Genomic DNA, 21,506 nt, shown 5'->3' with positions numbered 1-21,506 from the left:
GTATAACCTCTTTCCAGAAACTGGGATTTCAAGGTCGAGAGTTCTGTCTCTAAGGTATGCCGCTCACTACAATTACATATGGTTCTCAAACTCTCTCCATACGGAATGCTCTTTATTAGGTTTTGTGCGTGGAAACTGGCCGCATGAAGCAGCGTGTTCCCTGCTGTTGGCTTTCTAAACAACTTCGTATGGAGTTTGGAGTCTTGCACATAAACAGTTAAATCAAGAAAATTGACAGAGCTGGGACTAATCGTACTCGTTAGTTTAAGATTTAAAATATTGTCTTGCAATTTTTTGATAAAGTTTTTAACTATAAAGAGATCGTCAATGTAACGACTCCAGTGAAGAACATTTTCTTCCCATTCAGTCTGAAAAGCCACTCGGACCACCTGCTCCTCCCACCAGCTCATATGCAAATTAGCATATCTGGGGGCAAAGCAGGTGCCCATCGCGGTTTCGCAGACTTGATTATACAGATCATTATTGAATAGGAAGTAGTTATTCTTCAAGCAAACAGATACCATTTCTAACACCATCTGTGTATGTGACCAGAGTTTAATTGGTCGGTCTTGGAAGAAATGTTTTATGGCTTGCAGACCATCATCATGTCTGATACTGGTATACAGCATTGTGACATCAACTGTTACCAATAACAGATCTTTATCCCATGGTAGGTCATAGTTGTTTTTCAAAAAATCCCCCGAATCTTGGATGTATGAGGGGAGGAGTTTAACAATTAGATTCAGGAAAGGATCAATGTATTTCAATGTATTCTCTAATGCACCCCCGATGGCGGATATAATGGGCCTCCCAGGAGGATTGTCCACATTCTTACGCACCTTCGGAATTAGATAAAAGACAGATGTCACAAGGTCAGATACTTTTAAAGATTGCAGTTCTTCATATGAGATTAGAAATTGTTTTTACCATGCTTGTAACTGCGCATTGTATACCTCAAAGCTCCCTTGAATTGCATTAGCTGTTACTTTCACATAATTACTTTGGTACATAAGGTACTTTGTCTTGTCCCAAAGAACAATATTTCCCCCTTTGTCTGCATCTCTTACAATACAGTTATGATTTGATTTTAACTTTGTAATTAATGGGAATATTTGCCCACTTGGGTTTAATTCTGGAGTGTAGAGAAGTAAGTGTGATTCACAAACAAAACATCAATAAAAATGTTAAAAATTAAAAAAAGAACAAAAAGGAGCAGTGCTGAAGGATTAGAAAGCATGTGCTCAAACTGCTGGGATGGTAATAACAAATGGGATATTTTGCTAACATGATCCAGCCGACTCCTTTACAAAAGGGATTATTCCAGCATTGTTAAACATATTTAATATATATGTGTTTTCGAACGGAATGTGCCGTAATACATGCAACATTTAAACCCACTCGTGAAACCATTAAGCACGGTATAATTAGAAAATGTACAGTATTCTATTTTTATTGTGTATTAAGAGGACATTTAAGCTCTATTTTTCTTGTATGAATTACTGCAGAAACAAGTAGTAACTTTGAAAATGAAAAGACAAGACTGCGACTTAAACTACGAGTCTGTTTTCCATTGCACTATGTTTGTAGTCACATCACGTGGTGAACAAGCCTGCTGGTCAGGCGAAATTCGTCCTTGAAGCTGATCCAATAAACTATTTGGAGGCCGGAACAAAGTGTTGTCGTTCTTTGCGAGGCGTTGCTGAGCGAAGGAGTTTTCGATATTTGTGAGGACCGTTACTTGGGTGGTCCATCTGTTGACACACCCACTGGTTTGGTTGGCGGCGGCTTGACCTAAGTGTGAAGGAGTTAAATATATATATATATCAGACACACACATTAAGCCATTAAAATTATAAAAACATGAATGAAATTTGTTTTATTAATTAATGAACACAATACATAAAAAATCCCCAAAAACGCATATACAAAAAAACCTATTACATTTCAAATCTTTTTTTCAGCAAATAAAGTACAGATTAAAAAATAGAACAATGAATGCTATAAACTCTTTTTAACCAATAATATGAAACCTATTGAAGTCTAAGAATTTTTAATGTACTATTTCCACACTAGTTTATGCAACAGTAGGGAAAGTGTTGGGCTTTTGAGGGGTAAAATGTAATAGTCCCAATCCAGTCTTTGCAACATTAGGAATGTCTCGGATATTAGAGGAATACGATTTACTGTTCCCACTCCAAAGAGCACGACTGTAGGAGAAGTGTTGGACTTTGGAATGATAATATTTGGTATTCCCACTCCAGTCTGTGCAGCAGTAGGGAAAGTGTTGGATTTCGGAGGGGTGAAATTCACTATTCCCACTCCAGGCAGGACACCTGTAACAAAAGTGTTGGACTTTGGAAGGATAAAATGTATTATTCCCATTCCAGTCTGTCACAGTAGGAAACACGCTGGATTTTGGAGGAGTGAGATTTACTATTTATTCCCACTCCAAATAGTGCAACAGTAGGGAAAGGGCCGAATTATAAAGATGTTAATTTTACTTTTCCTACTGCAGTGTAAACAAGAGTAGGGAAAGCACTTCACTTGAAAACATTACATATATAAATAAGACAATGAATGTATAAAAAATATTAAACTCTTAATATAAAAATTATGAAACTGCATTATATATATATTTGTGATATTTGTGTCATACTGCTATAGGTCTACGAAGACTAATCGAAGCATTTAGTAACTATATTCTAGATAATGGTTTATTGATGAATACAAAAAAACAAAAATAATGATGATAGGTTTGACTACATTAGATATGAGAGTATGGAATATTAATGGGTTAAAGATTGAAACACTACAATTTTATAAGTATGTAGGTGTCACATTTGATGACAGATTGTCTTTCAACAGCATTTTCTCAATTTAAAAGCGAAAGCTACCGGATTGTCTTTTGCTTTTAAAAAGTTGAGTATGTCCGAACCACGAGCATTTACTCAAGGTAATGGGTCAGGTTTTTTTCAAGGTAAAGACTCAAATATTCTTGATAAATTACAAATAAAAGTTTTTAAATCGGTCTTCGGGGACCCAAGGAATATCGGGCATGCCGACGTCAGATTGAAATTTGGTTTGAAAAGACAAACTTTAATAAGACAATCTGCATTTTTTTTATCTTTATACTCGTTCTTTTACTCTGAAATAGGCACACTTGCGAACCATTGCTTGCAGTAAATAATGATCATTGAAAACAATGGGGTAAACCCAATAAGTCAAAGGACCTGGGTAGTAGTATATATAAGAAAATGGTCCTAGACAAAAAATTCAAAACGTGAATTGATGTGAATCTTAGTTTTCCACAAAACAGATTGAATCTGATACCAAAAGGAGATGTATTGCTTGCATATTATGCTATGAATGCAATGTAACCAACACCACAAAAAAACCACATTTGTATCGCAATTTTATTTACACATTCATAAAATGAGAAAAGGATAGAAAGGGGTGCTCAAGTGGTAAGGAAAGGAAATCAAAACACAGGATTTAAGGTAATTCTGTACAACATGAGAACAATTTGAATTGCACAAACAAAGCCTAACCATACACTTCTATGTACATTATTTCACAAGGGGAAGGGAAAATAATGGTATCAGCTTTAAAAGTTAAATTATAAGAAAGGGGGGGTAATCGTCGACGTTTCGACCCTCGCGCAATACGGGAAATTCACGACCTCTGCTGCGGGTCTTCTTCAGGACGTAGGGGGGAGGGGGAGGGGAGGGGGGGAAGGAGCACCTAAAAAATAAATTTAAGCGCGTTTTAGATATATTTACAGTCTAAAAAGGGTTCCTTTGTTCATTGAATAAGGAAGGTGTTGGGTACATTACCACAATTATTTTTGTCGTGGTGTGTCAGGCCAGGTCTGTTGGGTGGGCCACCTGAGAAGAATAACGACAAAGGGGAGACTGTCAGCCCATCTCCCTAGGCACAGTCAACCCACTACTATTGGACCAGATATCAAGTCGAATTCGACTCACCTCTGACTGGTGCGTCCTTTGTGTTTCAATTAGAAGGGATGATTTAATTTGATAGCAAGATGAATTGTTCTATATGATTAAGAAAGGAAGAGGAGGCCTAAATTAATCACAATTCACAAGGCCTTATTTACAGTCAAATAAAACCATAGAGAGTGAGACACGTATGTAACTCACCCTGGTCTGTTGACACGATCGACGTAATGTCAATTGTTCAGGAGGGGAGCGCTGTTGTGGGGACCTGTGCCGGAACAAACAAACCGAGGTTTGAGTCCAACAATTCGGAGCACAGACAGATAAAATTTCTTCTGCATTACATTATGATGTTACCTTATGTCCTTTCATTAGATGTTTAATAATTCCTCCGAGGAGTTCTTTAGGCAATGAAAATGCACACTTCGAACGGATCAATTTTCGCGGTATTGCAAAGGCACGTCCCGTCTCACTCTACGAGGAAACCACGTGATGGGCGCGGCCAATTACAACCCTTAGTAGTAAGGATGACTCGCGAAAATAAACAGAGGACTGATTCCCCCGTATGACAAGTCTAGCAATTACCGGGTAGAAGTAAAGAAAGGACTAAGTTGACCGATAGGAGACAATGGTGATCTAAAGCGCCACATTAAAGGGTATAGCAGAACCACTCGGTTCTCAATAAATCTACAACCCACGCGTGTCTACAAAATATGTATATCCACACAAGACAAATACAATTAGTTAATCCGAAATGTTTAGTCAGAGTTAAAAACAAAATAAGCGGCAATTCTGACATACAAATGAATCATAATCATTCCGATGGAATCTTAGCGGCTGCACCAGAATTGGTAAGGCACAATCACCGTCTTTTATCAATGCCCAGGTTAATTTACAGTGGGCATCAGACTTATAATTTGTGTTATACAGGATTGATGCATTAGTTTACAATTGATACAGTAATGGTCAAGAACAACAAAAACAGTGCATTACACATGACAGCATATATATAAACAAATCACAATAAATAATACAGATCCATAGACAAGAATACCTTGTGTCATAACCCTATAGATGAGTTGGTATACTCTAGTGAAATGGTACAGTCATAAGGAACTATCAATAGGTTCCATTCGATAGGGATAGTCAGCCATTTGGAATTAAGGCCATTTGCCTCATTACTTCTTCCTGCTCATTCAAACCCTTATTTACAGTATCAAAGAGATGCATCCATCTGCATTCTCGAATACTGATTACCTGTGAAAGGTTGTCTCCACGGGGGTTTTGGGTTACTTTCTCAATAACCCACCACCTGAGGCTCTCAGGGGGGTGGTTAAATTTGACAAAGTGTTCCACCAAGGGGTCTCCCTGCACCCTACAACGTACCCTGCTGCAATGCTGTAGGATGCAGGTTTTTACCTTCTGGGTGGTCTGCCCTATGTACATAAACCCACAGGGGCAAATGATGGCATAAATTACCCCCATGGTATTACAGTTGGTGTGGCTTTGTAACCTATGAGTGTAATCATTATATGTACATTCCTTAGTTTCCACAGTCATGGTGCAGGCCTTACAGGATCCACATTTATAGTGGCCTGCCACGGGGGGAAGGTTCCATAATGTGGTCTGTGCATCCCCACTTTTCTTGTGTAACATAGAATGCACTACATAGTCTCTCACACTCCTTCCCTTGCGGAAGGCATGCATTGGTGGATCCGGCAGGCCTGTCTCCTCTGCCACCAAATGTCAATGAGTATTAATGACCCTTTTGATCTCTGTGCTTCTAGTATTAAACGTTGTTACACAGATCAACCTCTTATCATCCCCATCATTCCTAATTTTAGGGTCTAGGAGTACCTCTCTATGGCAGAACCATGCTCTTTTTCGTGCCTTCTTTACCAAGCTTCTAGGGTAACCCCTCTCTATTAGCCTAGTCATCAGGATGGAGGATTCCGAGAAATAGTCTGTCTTACGGCTACAGTTTCTACGCAACCTCAGGAACTGTCCATAAGGGAGATTGTCCCTGAGGTTGCGTGGATGATGACTGGAGTATCTCAACAAGGTATTTTTCTCTGTCGGTTTTCTATACAGAGTAGTATGTAAAAAGCCTTCCTCCTCCTTGATGGTGATATCTAAGAAGTGTATAGCTTGATTGCTACATTCCATGGTGAATTGGATGTTGTTATCTCTCCCGTTCAACCAGTTATGGAAGACCCTTAACTCCTCTTGTGAACCTTTCCACACGAGGAGAACATCGTCGATATAACGGCGCCATAAGGTGATATTCTCTCTATGTGGATTGTTCTCACAGAGGACCAAATCATGTTCAAAACGGTCCATGTAAATCACTGCCAAGTTTGGAGCGAAACTTGCCCCCATGGCTACGCCATTTGTCTGAATGAAGTAATCCCCATCAAAGATGAAAAAATTGCGTTTCATGGCAATTTCTAAAAGATCAATTATAAACTTAGTGGGGACTCTATGTGGTCTGATTCTATCTTCCAAAACTGTACTTATGACCTCCAAGGCAGCATGTTGCGGGATGTTGGTATACAATGAGGTGATATCCATTGTTACCAACAATTCCCGTGCGGGGTCAAATATTCTCTCATCCACCAACTTGATCACCTGCATGGTATCCCTAAGGTAACAAGCTGTATTCTCTGCTATAGGCTTAATAAAGTAAATAATGAGGCATGAATACGCAAGTGGTTGGAGATCTTATCTAATGGAGAGCCTAAATAATTTTAAGTCTCAGCCCTTTGAACATGTAGCTAGAAATAAAGCAGTGTTCAGACAGACATTAAATCAATCAGCCAACTTCCTATTCATTATATTGGAGAAGGAGGAGTTTGTGAAAAAAAGGCATCCTTGGTCAGTTATTAATTCATTTATCAAATTGGAGCCACAACCTTATCCTATTTCCTATTTTAGACCGTTTAGAAGAGATAAATTCTTGTTGTTACGATTTGGGTGATATCCCACAAAGGATGGAATTCCCTCATGGGTACAAAACTGGCCTTCAAACAGTTGTAGATTATGCGTTTTTTTATAATGAATCATTATTGCATATTGTATCAATTTGTCCTTGATTGCTACAAGAGACGAAAGCCCTATTAAAGTCCATCCTTGACGGATATAGGGTGAGAACATGTCACCAAGCAATTATAACTTGTCTTTCTGGGAAATCTGCTTGCTTTATTACAAAGTTTGTAAAGTTTATTCTCATTGCAGAAAAAAAGATAACTTCTGAGTACTTCATCTGATATGAGGGGTAGTCTGTAACAACTAATAATCTGGTTCTTGATATTCCAACTGTTGAATGATGCTGCTATACCTAAACATGCTGGTTGTCAATTGTAACTCCATAACTTGATCTTGAAGATGAACGTATGGCTCAGGGGAGGAAATTTTACATGGTTCTATTTGACTGTAGTAATTAGTAATAATCCTAATTATTAACTATTTGATTATCTTCGTGCAGGTTGATCTGTGAGAAACATTTTATACTTTTAAATAATAATATATAATGTTGTTTGATGCAAGAAAGGCACTTTCTAAGGGAATTGTATAATGGCACTTCAACTATAGCACTTTAACCATGGCACTTTAATTCGTAGATTAAAAAAAATAATAATAATAATGTAGTGTTAGTAGTTTTATGGAAGATTTTATTATTGTTTATAAAGAAGCTTTGTTTTATTTTGACCCGTATGAACCACTCAAATTTTAAATATTGAAATAGAATGTTAATTCAAGGAAGGTTGGTACTTTTGGAAAGAAAAGGTATAATGGTGTTATATCTATGGCACTTTCATTTAGGATTTTAAGAAGTAATATAGTATTTATAGTTTTATGAAGTTTTTATTAATGCACAAAGAAGCGTTGCTATAATAAGGAGTGACAAAAGAATTGAAATATAATGTTATCTCCAAAATCATTCTAAAATTAGCAATGTATCATCATGCTCTTGTCATTGGAAGAAAACACAATTGTTCAACAATGTTTAAATAATGTTATTTTTTACGTACAAATGAATGCATTTTTATACTCCCTGATTGTAAAATCAGCAACACTGCTGATTTTATTCTAATGATGAATATTCATATTGATATTCATAGTACTAACAATATTGTTAGTTGTAGCCATTGTCACATGGGGCTTATATCAGTTTTGCACTTCATATGTAGGTGATTTTCAAAGTATTGCACTCTCTTTGAAACTAAAGAAGTGGAGATATTCAGAAGCTGGCCCACCTGAAGGCCTACTCAGGGACGTCGTCAGGAGTCACCTGGGGCCTTAGTCTGCGCCAACCTGAGAAATGGCAGAGCGTGAGTGCCTGAAAGCTTCACGACAGGACAAAATGAGTCGGTGAGAAATGCTCGTCGCTGACATCTGCTGTGGTGTGCACGTCAAGCTATGAATCCCGGCAAGGCTGACTTTATCGTTCATTCTCCCGAGGTCAGTAAATGGAGCACTATGAAGTTGCACCAGCCCCGCCCCACCTCCACTATAACACGCCAGTAAACGAGGGCGCTGCGTGCCCCAGTGTTCGTGGACAGAAAGAGCTGACACAGCAGAGAGGTAGATTTCAATGTTTCAAAGGACAATCATGAGCACTGCTCGAAGGTCTGGGTGCACTCTGGTCTCCGCATTACTTTGAAAACAAGAAAGACCCATTCAGAGGTGGCATCGAAATCTCCCCTTAAAGAGAGCGTGCGGGAAGATGGAAAGGAATGCGCTGTTTTGAGTTTGCCTGGAGGAAAGGGCAGACGAGGGGTCACACAATACCCATTCTTGGTTTCATGGGGTGTTCCGGCTCCACTAAAACAAGTGTTACTGGCGGCATTGAAACTTTACTCAATCCAGACTGCTCCAAACTCCAGCTGCCTCAGTTGAGAGCGCGGTGGTGGGATGCAGGGCTCGTGCACCGCTTTGAACGCTGCTGACCAGGGCGGGCCCTTGGCAGCTTAGTTAGACAGGTTTTCACTATAAAGGAAGGTCTGTCTCCCCGAGTATTCATGGAGTACGGGAGGATGAAATACATTGTGAACCTAACCAGAAAAGAGGCTTGCAGGCACAGGTGGTGAAAATATTGCAAGCATGCGCGCTCTACAGATGTGCATTTTCCTCTGCACTTTGTGGATAGATTCTGTTTGCATTTGCTGAGAGTGATCTAAGGTGTTCATACGCCCATTGAGCACTGTGCTTTGTTTTTGTTTGCAAGAGGCAATGTTTCCGATGAAACACTTCCATATCAGGGGCGTAGCTTCCATTGGTGAAGCATGTGCAGTGGCACCGCGGCCCCGAGGATCCCACTGAACCCTACTTATTGTTGTATTTTATCATTCAAGCAGCAGTCAAGGGATCGTTTTATTCCTTGTACTAGTGCCCATGACACACTTGATAGGCTACTGCTTAAGATATTTGGATGAGGGGTGCTTACACATTGCCCCTACAGTGTACATTTCGGAGCTGGGTGCTTTTATAGTTCTTGGAGTTTAAAGTCGGGAGAGGGATAGTTGTACAGCTCTGTGGTTTGAAGTCGGGATCGGGGCGCTTGTGTAGCTCGTGGAATTAGTTTGGAGATTGGTGCTTGTATAGCTCCTAGATTTTGAATACGGGAAAAGAGGCCTTGCTTAACTCCTAGAGTTTTATGTCGGGGAGGGAGGTGCGTAATAGTATTACTCATATGGAAGGGGAGAGATGCGTTTGCAATGCTTAGCTCCTGCAGTTTAAAGTTTGGAGAGGGGCTGGTTGTATAGATCCTAGACTTTGAACGCGGTAAAGGAGGTCTTGTATAGCGCCCAGAGTTTGAAGACGATACAAAGGTCACTATTTAACTTCTAGAGTTTAATGTTGATGGGTGAGGATGGTTACAGGTCCCAGAGTGCTAAAACTGTTTATCTCCTAGAACTTGAAGTCGTGGTGGCTCTGCTTTAATAGCTCCTAGAGTTTGAAGTGGTTCGACTTATGCTTTTCCAGGTTGCACGACTTACTTCGACGAGTGCATTAAACGTTTTTGGCTGCGCACATAGATATCTAATTATAAGTTCGGTTTAACTTGAGAACAGACATGACGGTCCTAACTAGAAACATCTGTCAGCACGCAAGCACTTCGGCACACGAGTTAGGAAAAAAAACATATATTTTAGTAAACGGTTTAAAGTTTTAGGGCCTCTCCAGACACCGCAGTTAAGACAATAAGAACCAGTCGGCTGTAACCTTGAAGAAAAGCCACGAACTGTCTCGAAAACTTTGCCTTAATTAGCTGCTGCGAGAGAGTAAATGACTGTCCCGGGCCTCGCCGGGTCCCAGCTCTAGACACATCAGCTGGAAGTGACAGGAGAGCGGAGACCGCGGCAGGCGGGGCAGCGCGGCGCCGGCCAATGGCTGGCCGCCTTTCTCCTGCGGGACGGGCGCGCGCCGCGAGCGCCAATGGCCGCGCAGATTACAGGGTCGCGCGCGCTGGCCGGGCTGTGCAGCCGGAGTTGTCTCGCGGAGCAGTAGTCGTGGTGCTTTCTGCAGGCGGCTCGCTCGGCGGCGCGTGGGCAGCAGTAGAACTTCAGGACTGCATCCCAAAGTGCAGCCCCTGCCGGCTCCTGGCGCCACAGCCCGGCACGGCCATGGCTCCCGCGGCAGGGGCGCCCGGCATCCTGTGCTGGGCGCTCATATTGCACATGCAGCATGCCCTCTTCATCTCCAGCGACAGAGGTGAGTGACGTCTGCCCGTCAGGGCACTGTCCTCTTCGCACAGCCTGCCGCTGATGGCTATGATACCCAGACCTGTACCTCGCCACACTCTATCCTCATAGTACCTCATTCTGACAGCAACTGCTGAAGTGTTCACAAGTAGCAGAGGGACGGTTTGCAGCCAGGCGGTTTTGGAAGTTCGGCTGCTTTTCTATTCACACTACTAAAAGCGCATCTTCACAAGTTGATCCAGACGTCTGTCTGCAGTGGAAGGCTCGGGACCGACTGGAAACTCGCCAGTACCCCTGACAGCGTCGCGATGCCATACCAGCGGCGGATTGGGCGCTTTACCTATGCCAGTAACATGCCATTACTACCTGCGCCTGTTAGTTTCTCAGTCTCAGGTGGAGCATTCTTTAGATCGTGGTTCTCTAACGCTACCTAGCCGCGATCGCACCCCAATCTCAAACCCCCGTCTTCATATTTCATTTTATTAATGATATGTGGCTCCCAGATGTTTCCCTCTCAGTACCTGTTCTTGATATTTTCTGTCAATTCTTTCACCATTTTTACCAGAGCCTGCTGTTCGTGATATCTGCCCCTGCCCTTCCATCTCATACCTCCTGTTTTCGTTCTTACCTGGAACTGCCTCTCACACCGCCTGCTCTTCAAGGTATCTCTTCCCAAGACCTTCCTCTTCACCCTGCCTGCTCCCACCTCGCCCACTGCCTGCTGTCAGTGGCCCATCAATAACATACCTTCTCGTTTGAATCTATGCTGCAAGTGGTACCTCAGTCACACACCTTCTCAGACACTAGCCTTGTGACATCTCAGTCCTTTGCTTATTAATAACCTGCTATTCGTGGTATCGCAGTCACAGAACATACTGTTTTAGTAGCCTACTCCTGGTGGTTCATCCCTGTCACTTTTTTCTCCGCGCAATTCATGTCCCCGATGGTGCGCTCCCCTCCCTTCTCACTATGAGATGGCTCTTCAGCCCCCCCCCTCCCCCTTCACACAGCCTATTCCTGCTGATGTCCTCTTTTCTTGCCCCCCTGTTACCACCACTGACTTCACACTGTCGGGGTTTGGGCAGAACCTCAGTGTCTGTCCCTGATGGGCTCATGGACGTCCGTCTCATACTGTCCCCGCCCTTCACACTACCTGCTCTTGCTGCTGCCCTGTTTGCCAGCCCCTCGCCCACACTCTCCACTATTGATGGTGCCTCATCCCTTCATTTCACTCTGTCTGCCCCTGATGGTGTCCTGTCCGTCTGTCCTTCCGCTCTCGCGCAGTCCGCTCCTGGGGCACCCCATGCCCTGCCACATCACGCTGCAAATCCTTCATGGTGTTCTCTGCACACCTCGGAGATGTATCCATCAACAGTGTAGCAGGTACAGTGGCACCAGGTCCCATTGACCTCGAATTATGGCTGTATTTTACTACATATCAACTGAACAGGGTGCACGCCTCCCTTCACACTGATCGCCACTGGCGTTGTACTGTTTGGCATCCCCCTTACACGGTTTCCACTCTCTCATCTGTTCCTGTTACAGTGCGTGTCCCATCTCCTACACCCAGCTGCTCTCGTGCGGTCCTTCTGCTCACCCCCCTTGAACTTGCAGCGTGCCCGCCCGCCCTCCCTGCCGGCTGCACGCTCCTCGGCTTCACCCCGGCGTGAAGATGAGCCCCACCCCCGCAGTGTGCAGGACAGATGTGGAGGGGCTCCAGGTGTGCGCCATGCGCATCCTCACAGCTCGCATGTGGCCCCCGGCGGTCCGAGTTCACTCTCTGCCGCCCCCCGCGGCGCTCTCGGGGTGACGGGTTCAGCGGAGGGACGGGCGGACCCTGGAGTCCAGGCGCTGCCTGTCCCACGGCAGGTCCAGGGGCCGCTCCGCCACCTGTTGCTGTTTGATCTCCTCCGCAGCGCTCTGAACCCGGCGCATCCCGCCCTCCTCCTGATGTATGTGCTGGAGTTGGGGGGCTCGGGAGGGGCGCCGCTGACACATTCCAACTCCAGCCTGCAGAGGAGAGCCGGGGCGCACGGCGCGCAGCGGAGAGGAGCTGGTTTTAATCATATTTTGTAGAGATGGGGAGGCTGAGAGAGGCTTTGGTTTAACCCCGTGGATAATGTGCAGAGGCCGCGTTCTGGGGACGCAGCGTTCAATCTCCAGACGCTCTCGTCTGCCGGAGCCTCCGGAAGCACAGAGACTGTGGAAGTGGAGGGGAAGCACCCAGGGAATCACGGCCTCTGCCCATCCATCCACACACCCACCCACTCATTTATTCATCCTTTCACACTCTGCTTCACACTGCCTCTGTCCCCTTTCTCGCGGGCTGTCGCTGCTCCCTTTCAATCTCCATGTCTTTCTTTTCTCTCCTTATCTGTGGGGCCCTTCCCTTCCTGTCGCCCTATCTCTTTTCTGTATGTGTCTCACTCTCCGCCGGACTTTCTAGCGTATATTCGCCCACATTCCCATCCACTCTCGGTTCAACCCCTCACAAGTCTCCCTTTCCAGGTCTCTCTCTGGCTTTCGCTCACTTTTTAGGGCTCGGACTCCTCCCCAGTGAAACTGGGAGGAGTTTCGAGAACTAATGTTAAAGGAGAAAAAAAAGAAGTATCTCCTAGGGCCTTGGTGAGAGGAATTCCACACATTCCTTAGGGTTTTCTGTCATCTGGCCAGTGATTCGTCTTCCTTGTGTTTTCGTTTTAATAGGCTTGAAGTGATAGGGTAAATGTAGTTTTGTTCCGCCATTTTGGGCATATTTCGTGCGTGCTCGCGCAAAGAAGTACATAAATTATAATTAGGAGCTGTCAGGGTGCCTCCGTTAGTGAATCCAGATGGCCGGGCGCGTTCACAATTCTGCAGCGCTCAGCGCGCAGCTTCCTTGTTTTGTTAGGCACGGTGAGATTAAGTGATTTGTCCAGAATCACGGATGTTGAGCGTCGTTGCCGAGACACGAACCCCGTTCTTGTTTTGAATGGGACGAGCAATTAGAGGGTGGAATATTATTGTGATCTTAACGAGGCTCGTTAGAGCTAAGGAGCTGCAGGGGGGTGCCGTGTGTACGGGGGTAGATAAATGGGCACCACTGGAATATACACGCCGGGATAAAAGCCCCCTGGCTGAGGCAGTTTACACATGACTTGCACGTACTTTCACTTCATTCTGCCCATCTGAGCATTAATAGTGTAGGGGAAGAAAGGAGAGATGAGATCATTTGGAAACTGCCTCCCGGAGCCGGCGACCCCGGTGTCTGCGTGCGCGCGGCGGACCCCGGGGTGGCAGAGGGCACCGCTCTGCCCCTGCTGGGAGCTCGCAGGCGCCCCTGCACTCAGCGCAGGACACCCCTCCCCGCTGTTTGGTTTAACCCGTTGGTGTCCCGCGCCGCCCATGCCCTTTTTGGCCACCAGTGGGGCTGACAGTGTTGATCTTAGCGTGATGTCTCTTTCCAGCTCTGTCAGCTGGCAGTGCCGTGTGTCTGTGCGCGCTACGCCGACGCCTCTCCCAGCGCTCAGCCCTCACTCCAGCTCAGCTCAGAGTTACACTTTTAGTTTGTTTTAGCCGCTGCTGCTGGAGTTGTTTTCGTTGCATACGTGCAGCCAGCTCCAGCGTCTCGGCGTTTAAGGACCGGCGGCTTAGAATCGGGCTGAGACGACTCTAGCGGAGGCAGAGACTTCATAGCACGCAAATAGTTACATGTGGATGAAGTGTGGCTAGCAGACACGTGCACACCTTCTTTATAAACACCCCAGATCTTTCCATCACACACAGTACCCATACCGCACACATTCAGAATCAGGGACGCATGCACCCCTCCCCCCCCACACACACACACACATACACAGGGAGACCCACACATGCGCACACAAACAGAAACATACAAAAACACAGCCACACACTGGCCCACACAGGTGTCCACAAATACGCAAACATCGACACTGTAACAACTCAGGCAAACACATCCACCCCCACGCACACAGATGCCCACACATGCCGAAACTCACAGACGCAGAAATGTAGGCACACACAAACACGCTGACAGACACACAAGCCCTTAACACAAGGGGGCCGATAAACATAAACACACGGAGCCAAACAAACATGCATCCACACGCAAACCCGACAACCACCCACACAAACGGTCAGACACACACAAACACGTGCCCTACACAGTCTGACTGCCCGCTTGACTTCGCTGCCATGCAACTCTTTTTGCCAGGAGGTATGCCGCTTGTAAGCAGACTTAATCAGCCGCTCGGGCCGGCAGCCCTTTGTCGGGTTTCTGTGGCTGTGGGGGTGTGATGTGCAGAGATTTGCACGGGTCAGGAGCGCCTTTCCAGCCGCACCGTGTATATTTAGAGGGGACTTTTCCTGGTGTTAAAAAGTGTACACTCTGAATGGACCCACACACAGTAGCAAACAATGGCGGCATTGTGGGTGCATGTACAACGGGAGGAGTTTCGAGATCCTGTCAGGGTGCACATTGTGTGAGTGTGCAGAATGAGTGTGCAGGGTAAACAGTGTGTGACTATGCAGGGTGACATTGGGAGTGTGCGGGTGAGCAGTGTGTGAATGTTACGGGGCAGTGTGTGAGTGTGCAGAAAACACCACACACACATACACCACACACATAACGCACACACAAACCACACACCTCAGTCTCTCAACACCACACACTTGTCACCACTCAACACAACACACTCACCACCACACTCACTCCCCAGGCTCACCCCCACAGACTCACCACCACACACTCACCAGCACACAGAAAACAACACACACAACAACACACCCCCAGCCGTCAATTAATGCTTTCACCATGCACAAACACCAACAACCATCATCCATCTGTGCACGCTTTTACCAAGCACACACCCACCAGCCGTCAGTGCACCCTTCCACCAGGCACACACACCTCCAGCCGGCAGTGCACTTTTCCACCAAGCAATCGCAGTATGGTACACTTTACTTTTAAACATATTCATATAAAGCACAGCATGCCACCATTGGTAAAATTACAATTCAACAAACATACTTCCACTACACACCACATGCAGACACTCCATAACAAATGGCAAAAAGACATTGGCATTTACAATGCCATTAGCTCAAACTCAAATAAATCCGAGCCCGATTGCATTTCTAATGCTTGTTTACTTCTTCAGCTCTCTCTTACTCACATAGTGGCGGTGGGCGAGCCAATAAATTAACAGGGATGGTCGTGCCAAGGGTCCGGCAGGGCTCTAGAGCTGACCCCTACAAATATTTGCAGTGTAAATCATACAACAAACCTCATGTAAAATTACGATGAATTTTCTTCAAATTTCAAAAAAGTGTATTTCTTTAACATGCAGAGGCTTTGCACCTTAGTACATCTGATTAAATCACTGCATTGAGAGACACTTATTTAAGGTGATAGTTTTTAAACATTCCTGCCCCCTACCCCTGTCTTGACAGCAGTGCCATTGGTGAACTAAGGGGCAAGTCACTTATCATGTGTACACCTTAACATGAGGCCTGGGTTCTTAAAAAGAACATAATAATCTATTAAATCAAATACAATAAATTTCCATACTGCATAACCCTAAACGTATATTTGGAGGTGTTCTTGTATATCACATTTTTTGTTTTTAGGAGGAAGCTTGATAATAGTAAATATTTGTCAAGGATCACACAATTTTGTGAAGCAGGGAAGCCTGGATTCATCCCAAGTGTTCTAATTTCCCATTGTACAGTTCAGCAACTAAAACAGTATCTCAATATATTGCTAGTATTACTTAAAAGGCTACTGATCTTCCTATATTTCTTGTCACATGAGTGTAGAATATATGTGGTAGCATACCTGCCAACTCACAGGGTGGCCACGTGTGACCCATGATATCGGCTCCCATCTCATGGTCTCCCGGTGAAGAGCCGATATCACACAATGGCTGGGAAAACAAGCTAAAAACCATTGTAAATAGCGGTATTCCAGCTCTTTTTCTACAGCTTTAAAAGGATGACATCCATTATGGTTGTGAAAACACCCCAGGACATCGGCACCAGCCTCAGCAAGTTATTTCTTTTTTTTTTTGGTGGAGGGGTCTTGGGGGCAGGTGGGGTTCAAAATTACCTCCTAGGTACTTCTCAGCTGGAGGCCTGCCCCTTTTAAGGCCCGCCCCTCCTCACATGCTGACATTGTTCTTCAAGTTAGCAGGGATGTGGTCGACACAAACCCCATGTAAGCTTGATTTGCTCTGGGCTGAAGGGTCCAAGAGGACCTCGAGCTGGCTCAGAGCCTGGAATCAGTCTCAAGCCTGGCTCAAACTTTCAATCGCTCACCCAGCTCTATCATATCTTCTGCCCCTCACCGCCTGCCTTTCTACTACTTTATATTTAGTTTTTTGTGATTAAGGCTTTCCTATCTGTGTTTTCAATAATTTTACGGATAAATACAAAGCGAAACCCATCGATTTCCGAGTATATATTTCTTTTTAATCATATTAAAAACAGAAAAACTGCCTTCTGATTGTCATTGCTGTCAGCCTCAACTCCCAGGCCTTTCGTTTTCAGATTAACATGCAGTGAAGTAAAAATAAAATGATCCAATTTTCAAATGAATGTTAAAAAGTTGCATGCGTGCATGTGCTTGTACTGCACTGCTAATGTTTCATTGTGAGTGTTTGAAGGTGTCACATGTGACAATCTCTATGTAAAGCACTAAAACCCGCCAGGCATCCACATATAAGGTTACATTTATTGGGTGAATAAATGGGGAAACATGAGTTACAGCTTCAGTCGCACATAAAAGAAATAATGATAAACATAGATACAATTAGCAAAAAATATATATGGGTCCTGTTAGAATAAAATAAAAAATACTATGAACCTGGGAGTCCTAATTTGTATGTAAATACCTGCCTCTTGGATTGGATTGGGATGAGAAGGTGGAGTTTATAACTGCCAATCAGTAACAGTAACATTTCATCAGAGCTAGATTACAGAAATGTTTCATTCTCTCACCATGTCAGCGGTAAATCTGGCCATTTTACCAGTGTATCACCTGGCTGTGAGATCCACACCCTCTCGCATAGTGTATGGTAGTGTGGAACTAAGTGGATGAGACACTGAATGCGGCAGCCAGGCTCGAGCCAGATGTTTGGATTTGGCTCAACATGAGGTCTTCTTGGAAACTCAAGAACAAATGAGACGAGCTTTCACTGGAGGCAATATGGCCTACTGCCACAGTTGGCAACAATGTAACATGGGGAACCAGGTTAAAATAAAAAAAAAACACAAAAAACCAAAACAAATACAAAAAAAATGTGTCACATACTCTGTTTGTTGTGAAGCCCTCTTATGTCCTAGTGCAAAGTTTACCTAATGAATTAAATTGATACTTGTATAGCGCACTACTCACCCGCAAGGGTCTCAAGGCGCTTGTACGAATACCGCTGTGGAACCCTGTGAGGTGTCCACTCCTGGGCACCCCCAAGGTGGAGGCCAGGCATCCTTAGCGTTGTGGGGGCCGTTGTGGAGATTAAGCAAGCTATTGCCCAGAGTTGCAAAGTGGGACTCCATGATTGGAATAGGCACCAAGGCGAGAATTATCAGGTCCGTGGAATTTTTGAGCCCAAGACCCGCCGAGGCGGGGAATTGAACCCTAGTCCCGGGCTAGACCTCTGCATCAGGGTCTGCCGCTCTAACCATTGAGCCACACTTCTCCATCATTGAGCCACACTTCTCCATTTAGCTTTGATGCCAGAAAAAGATACCCAACTAGCTGCTGAGTCCCAGAGTGTGAAAATGGGAAATCTGCGATCAATCCTTGCTTCTCTGTTTGACCAAACTTTGTGATCCTTGGCCAAAACTTTATTTTAGGGAGCCTCCTTGTTTGTTATCACATACAAGACCACTTTCCAAAATGTGAGTTCAGGAAGTGCCCTGTACAAAAACCTCTTGTGTTTAATAGGGTATATTGTTCTTTTTATAATAAGACTGTAGGCCACACATAGGGTACACATGGCCCTGGACTTGCCTCTTAGGTCTCTTAATAGCTTTATCATCAGGGTGGGGATAGGAATGTTTCTCAGTTCACGGTAAAAAACTCCCTCCTTTAATAAATACTTAGCAAACAATCTGAAACTGATAAACCCGTTATGGTGCCCAGTGCTTACCCCCGCTAAGACATCCTAATTACCCTTTAGGGAAATTATATATACAAAACAAGCTAAAACTGCAGTTTGCTAGGTGAAAGACATACACTCTGTTTTTTCTGCAACAACACAATTTATTATCGAATATTTGAATACATATTATCTAACCAAATTAGAATTATCAAAAGTGCTTGACCCTTTGTGTTACAGGTGTATAGTCTCCACATCCTACTGATAAAGTCTTCACTGCCAGCACGTGTTTCGCAGAAATATAGCTTTATAAGACTGATAAAGTAGAACTAATAGGATAACAAGCAAAATGTGAATAAAATAATGCGAAATAAAACATTTTGTGATGTCTCAATTTACATTTTGTGTTATCAATATAAGAATTGCGCCACAAACTAGCATCTGTTGACTACCTTCAGCCATTTATAGAGAAAGGTCGAGTTCCCTTATCAACGTCATAAATCATAGTTTGTCTTCAACTAATTATTGCACTTTTTTTTTACAAGATTATCTCAAATGATATGTGTGTATATTTAATCCGCAGTTAGTAAAACATTTATGAGTATTTCAATACAACTATTCCTATTTTGACAAAAGTGAATGCACCTACCAACATGTCAAATGATGTAAGGACGGAAACAAACAACCGATAATTAATTATGTGGGTCGGCTCCACTAATTAATACCGGTTGTTAGTAGAAAACGTGCAATAATTCTGTAATTGAAGGAATTGTTGCGTGTATCCTGGGCTCGGCTCCAGAAGTTACAATGCTTTCTGAGACGAGCCCTGGGAGGCACTGCTCTCAGTGCTGTCCTGTGTAAAAGCCTCGTTTAAGTACAGCCCATGAGCCAAACCCCCGCCTCTGGGCGCTAAATTAAAGAGAAGAATGTAATCTGCGGCCGGGCGTCGCTTCTGGTTGTTAAGTGTCTCGGGCCTGTTGTCAACACGCACCCTCTTCCCCTCTCCGTCGCGCATTGACTGCAGAGCTGCTGGTTTTACATTTTGAAGCCGTGCGCAGTAATGGATTCAGTGACTTTCCAATCCATCATGTCAGCCGCAGATGCAGTGGGTTCAGCTAGGCCTTCCCGAGGCCTCTAATGACATCCCAGAGCCCTGTCGGCACTGGCTTTCTAATGAGAAATGCATGGGGGGTGCAAACGTTTGGAATGCATTCATGTATTGTCAGATATGCAGGGGCCGGGCCCCTGCCCGGCTGTCATGGTGGCCGAGGTGGTCCTCACTGGTTGTTCTCTCTTTGCAGAGTCCCTCCTGGGTAAGGTGGACGAGTTCCAGCTGGTGACACCGAGGATGACGGACGCGCAGGGCCGGGGCGGCCCCACATCCGCTGGAGGTCGGTTCAGAAGGGATGCTGACGATGACCCGCACCAGTCACCCAATCAGGAGCTGTTTTATAACGTCACTGTGTTCGGAAGGGAGCTCCACCTCAGACTGAGACCGAACTCGCGAGTGGTGGCCCCGGGGGCCAGGTTGGAGTGGCAGGGGGACGCCAACGCCAGCCGCTCTGAGCCCATCCACGGGGGCTGCTTGTATGTGGGGGACATCACCGACCTCCCCAACGCCTCCGTTGCCATCAGTAACTGTGACGGGCTGGTAAGGCCTTTTCTGTTACACTTTTTAATTACTCAGCCAGCTTCTCTCTCTGCAAAGTCATTAAAAGATGTGAAACCCCATCATTGCAAGCACATGCAGCGTGCTGTAGTAATGCACGTACCTGTGAATTCCAATTAAACAGAGTATCTCGTGCACCGCGCATTCTCTTCCGGGGACTCCTTGTTCACAGTGTTAATCATGTTTGGTTGGAGTAATTAGCAGTTTACACGTATTCTGTAATTTCCGACATTCTGAGATTCACAATTGCAGTGTTTGCAGCATTAACTGCCTCTTAAATTGAATAGATCTCAGTTTATCTCAGTTTAGGGAACAGGATGTTTTCTCATTTCAGAGGTGTTGTCTATGGGACCTGTTTTCTGCTCCCACGTGGAGCTCAGGCAGGGTGCCCTTAGACGTGGCAAGTCCTTTGAATTCTTTTTGTATAGGACGCTGGACATCCCCATCCACCAATTAAATATGTGGTGTATGGACGCAATTACAAAGATTGTCAGAGCAAGAAATCGTGACTATTTCACAAAGAACGCTACAGTAAATGCGAGTAAAGTGTCGAAGGAGAGATGTGTTTGTACAATTCGCACAATTGCAAAGACCTCTTGTTTCACCCAGGGGAGGAGTCCATAAAACTGAAGGCCAGTCTCTGACCCGTGCCGCACTCCGCTGCCTTTTGGCGATTATATTTGCACACAAAAGACATACCACAAACCTACATACAAGGGCAATTTGCCATTAGCTCTGAGGTAGTGTATTCATATTTGCACACTGGGGGAAAGGTGTTTGGTAAATAAATGTTGTACATCACAGGTGTATCTGTTGGATAAATGCTATCAGGGTTACAGTAAAGGAGAGGATTACAGGGCAAACCATGGTCAAAGATGAGGTATGCCATTTTCCTGTGCTATTTAAAACACACTCCAATTAGCTATCAGGCTGTGCTAAGAAACTATGAATCATGAGAGGTCATTGTGCAGTGAGCCTGGGGATAAGTGGGAATCCATTTGAATAGCGAGAATGTGCTTTATTGTGGTGTATAGGGGAACAGTTATATAGCCCGCAGCAGTGCTATATCACTCCACTTAGA

General features: G+C 44.6%; 1 protein-coding gene across 1 annotated transcript in view; it reads left to right on the top strand.

The window, feature by feature from the left end:
• The first annotated feature begins 10,420 nt into the window (after positions 1-10,420).
• ADAMTS2 (ADAM metallopeptidase with thrombospondin type 1 motif 2) overlaps positions 10,421-21,506 on the top strand; it is a 1,744,160-nt gene continuing 1,733,074 nt past the window's right edge. Inside the window, exons 1-2 of the mRNA XM_078653324.1 lie at positions 10,421-10,667; positions 20,058-20,407. Coding sequence (XP_078509450.1) covers positions 10,580-10,667; positions 20,058-20,407 — 438 coding nt within the window. The 5' untranslated portion in view covers positions 10,421-10,579. The remainder of the gene's footprint in view (positions 10,668-20,057; positions 20,408-21,506) is intronic.

Source organism: Lissotriton helveticus, chromosome 7 (assembly GCF_964261635.1).
Source record: "Lissotriton helveticus chromosome 7, aLisHel1.1, whole genome shotgun sequence".
In the NCBI taxonomy this organism is placed as follows: Eukaryota; Metazoa; Chordata; class Amphibia; order Caudata; family Salamandridae; genus Lissotriton; species Lissotriton helveticus.
This window is presented reverse-complemented; position numbering and strand designations above follow the sequence as displayed.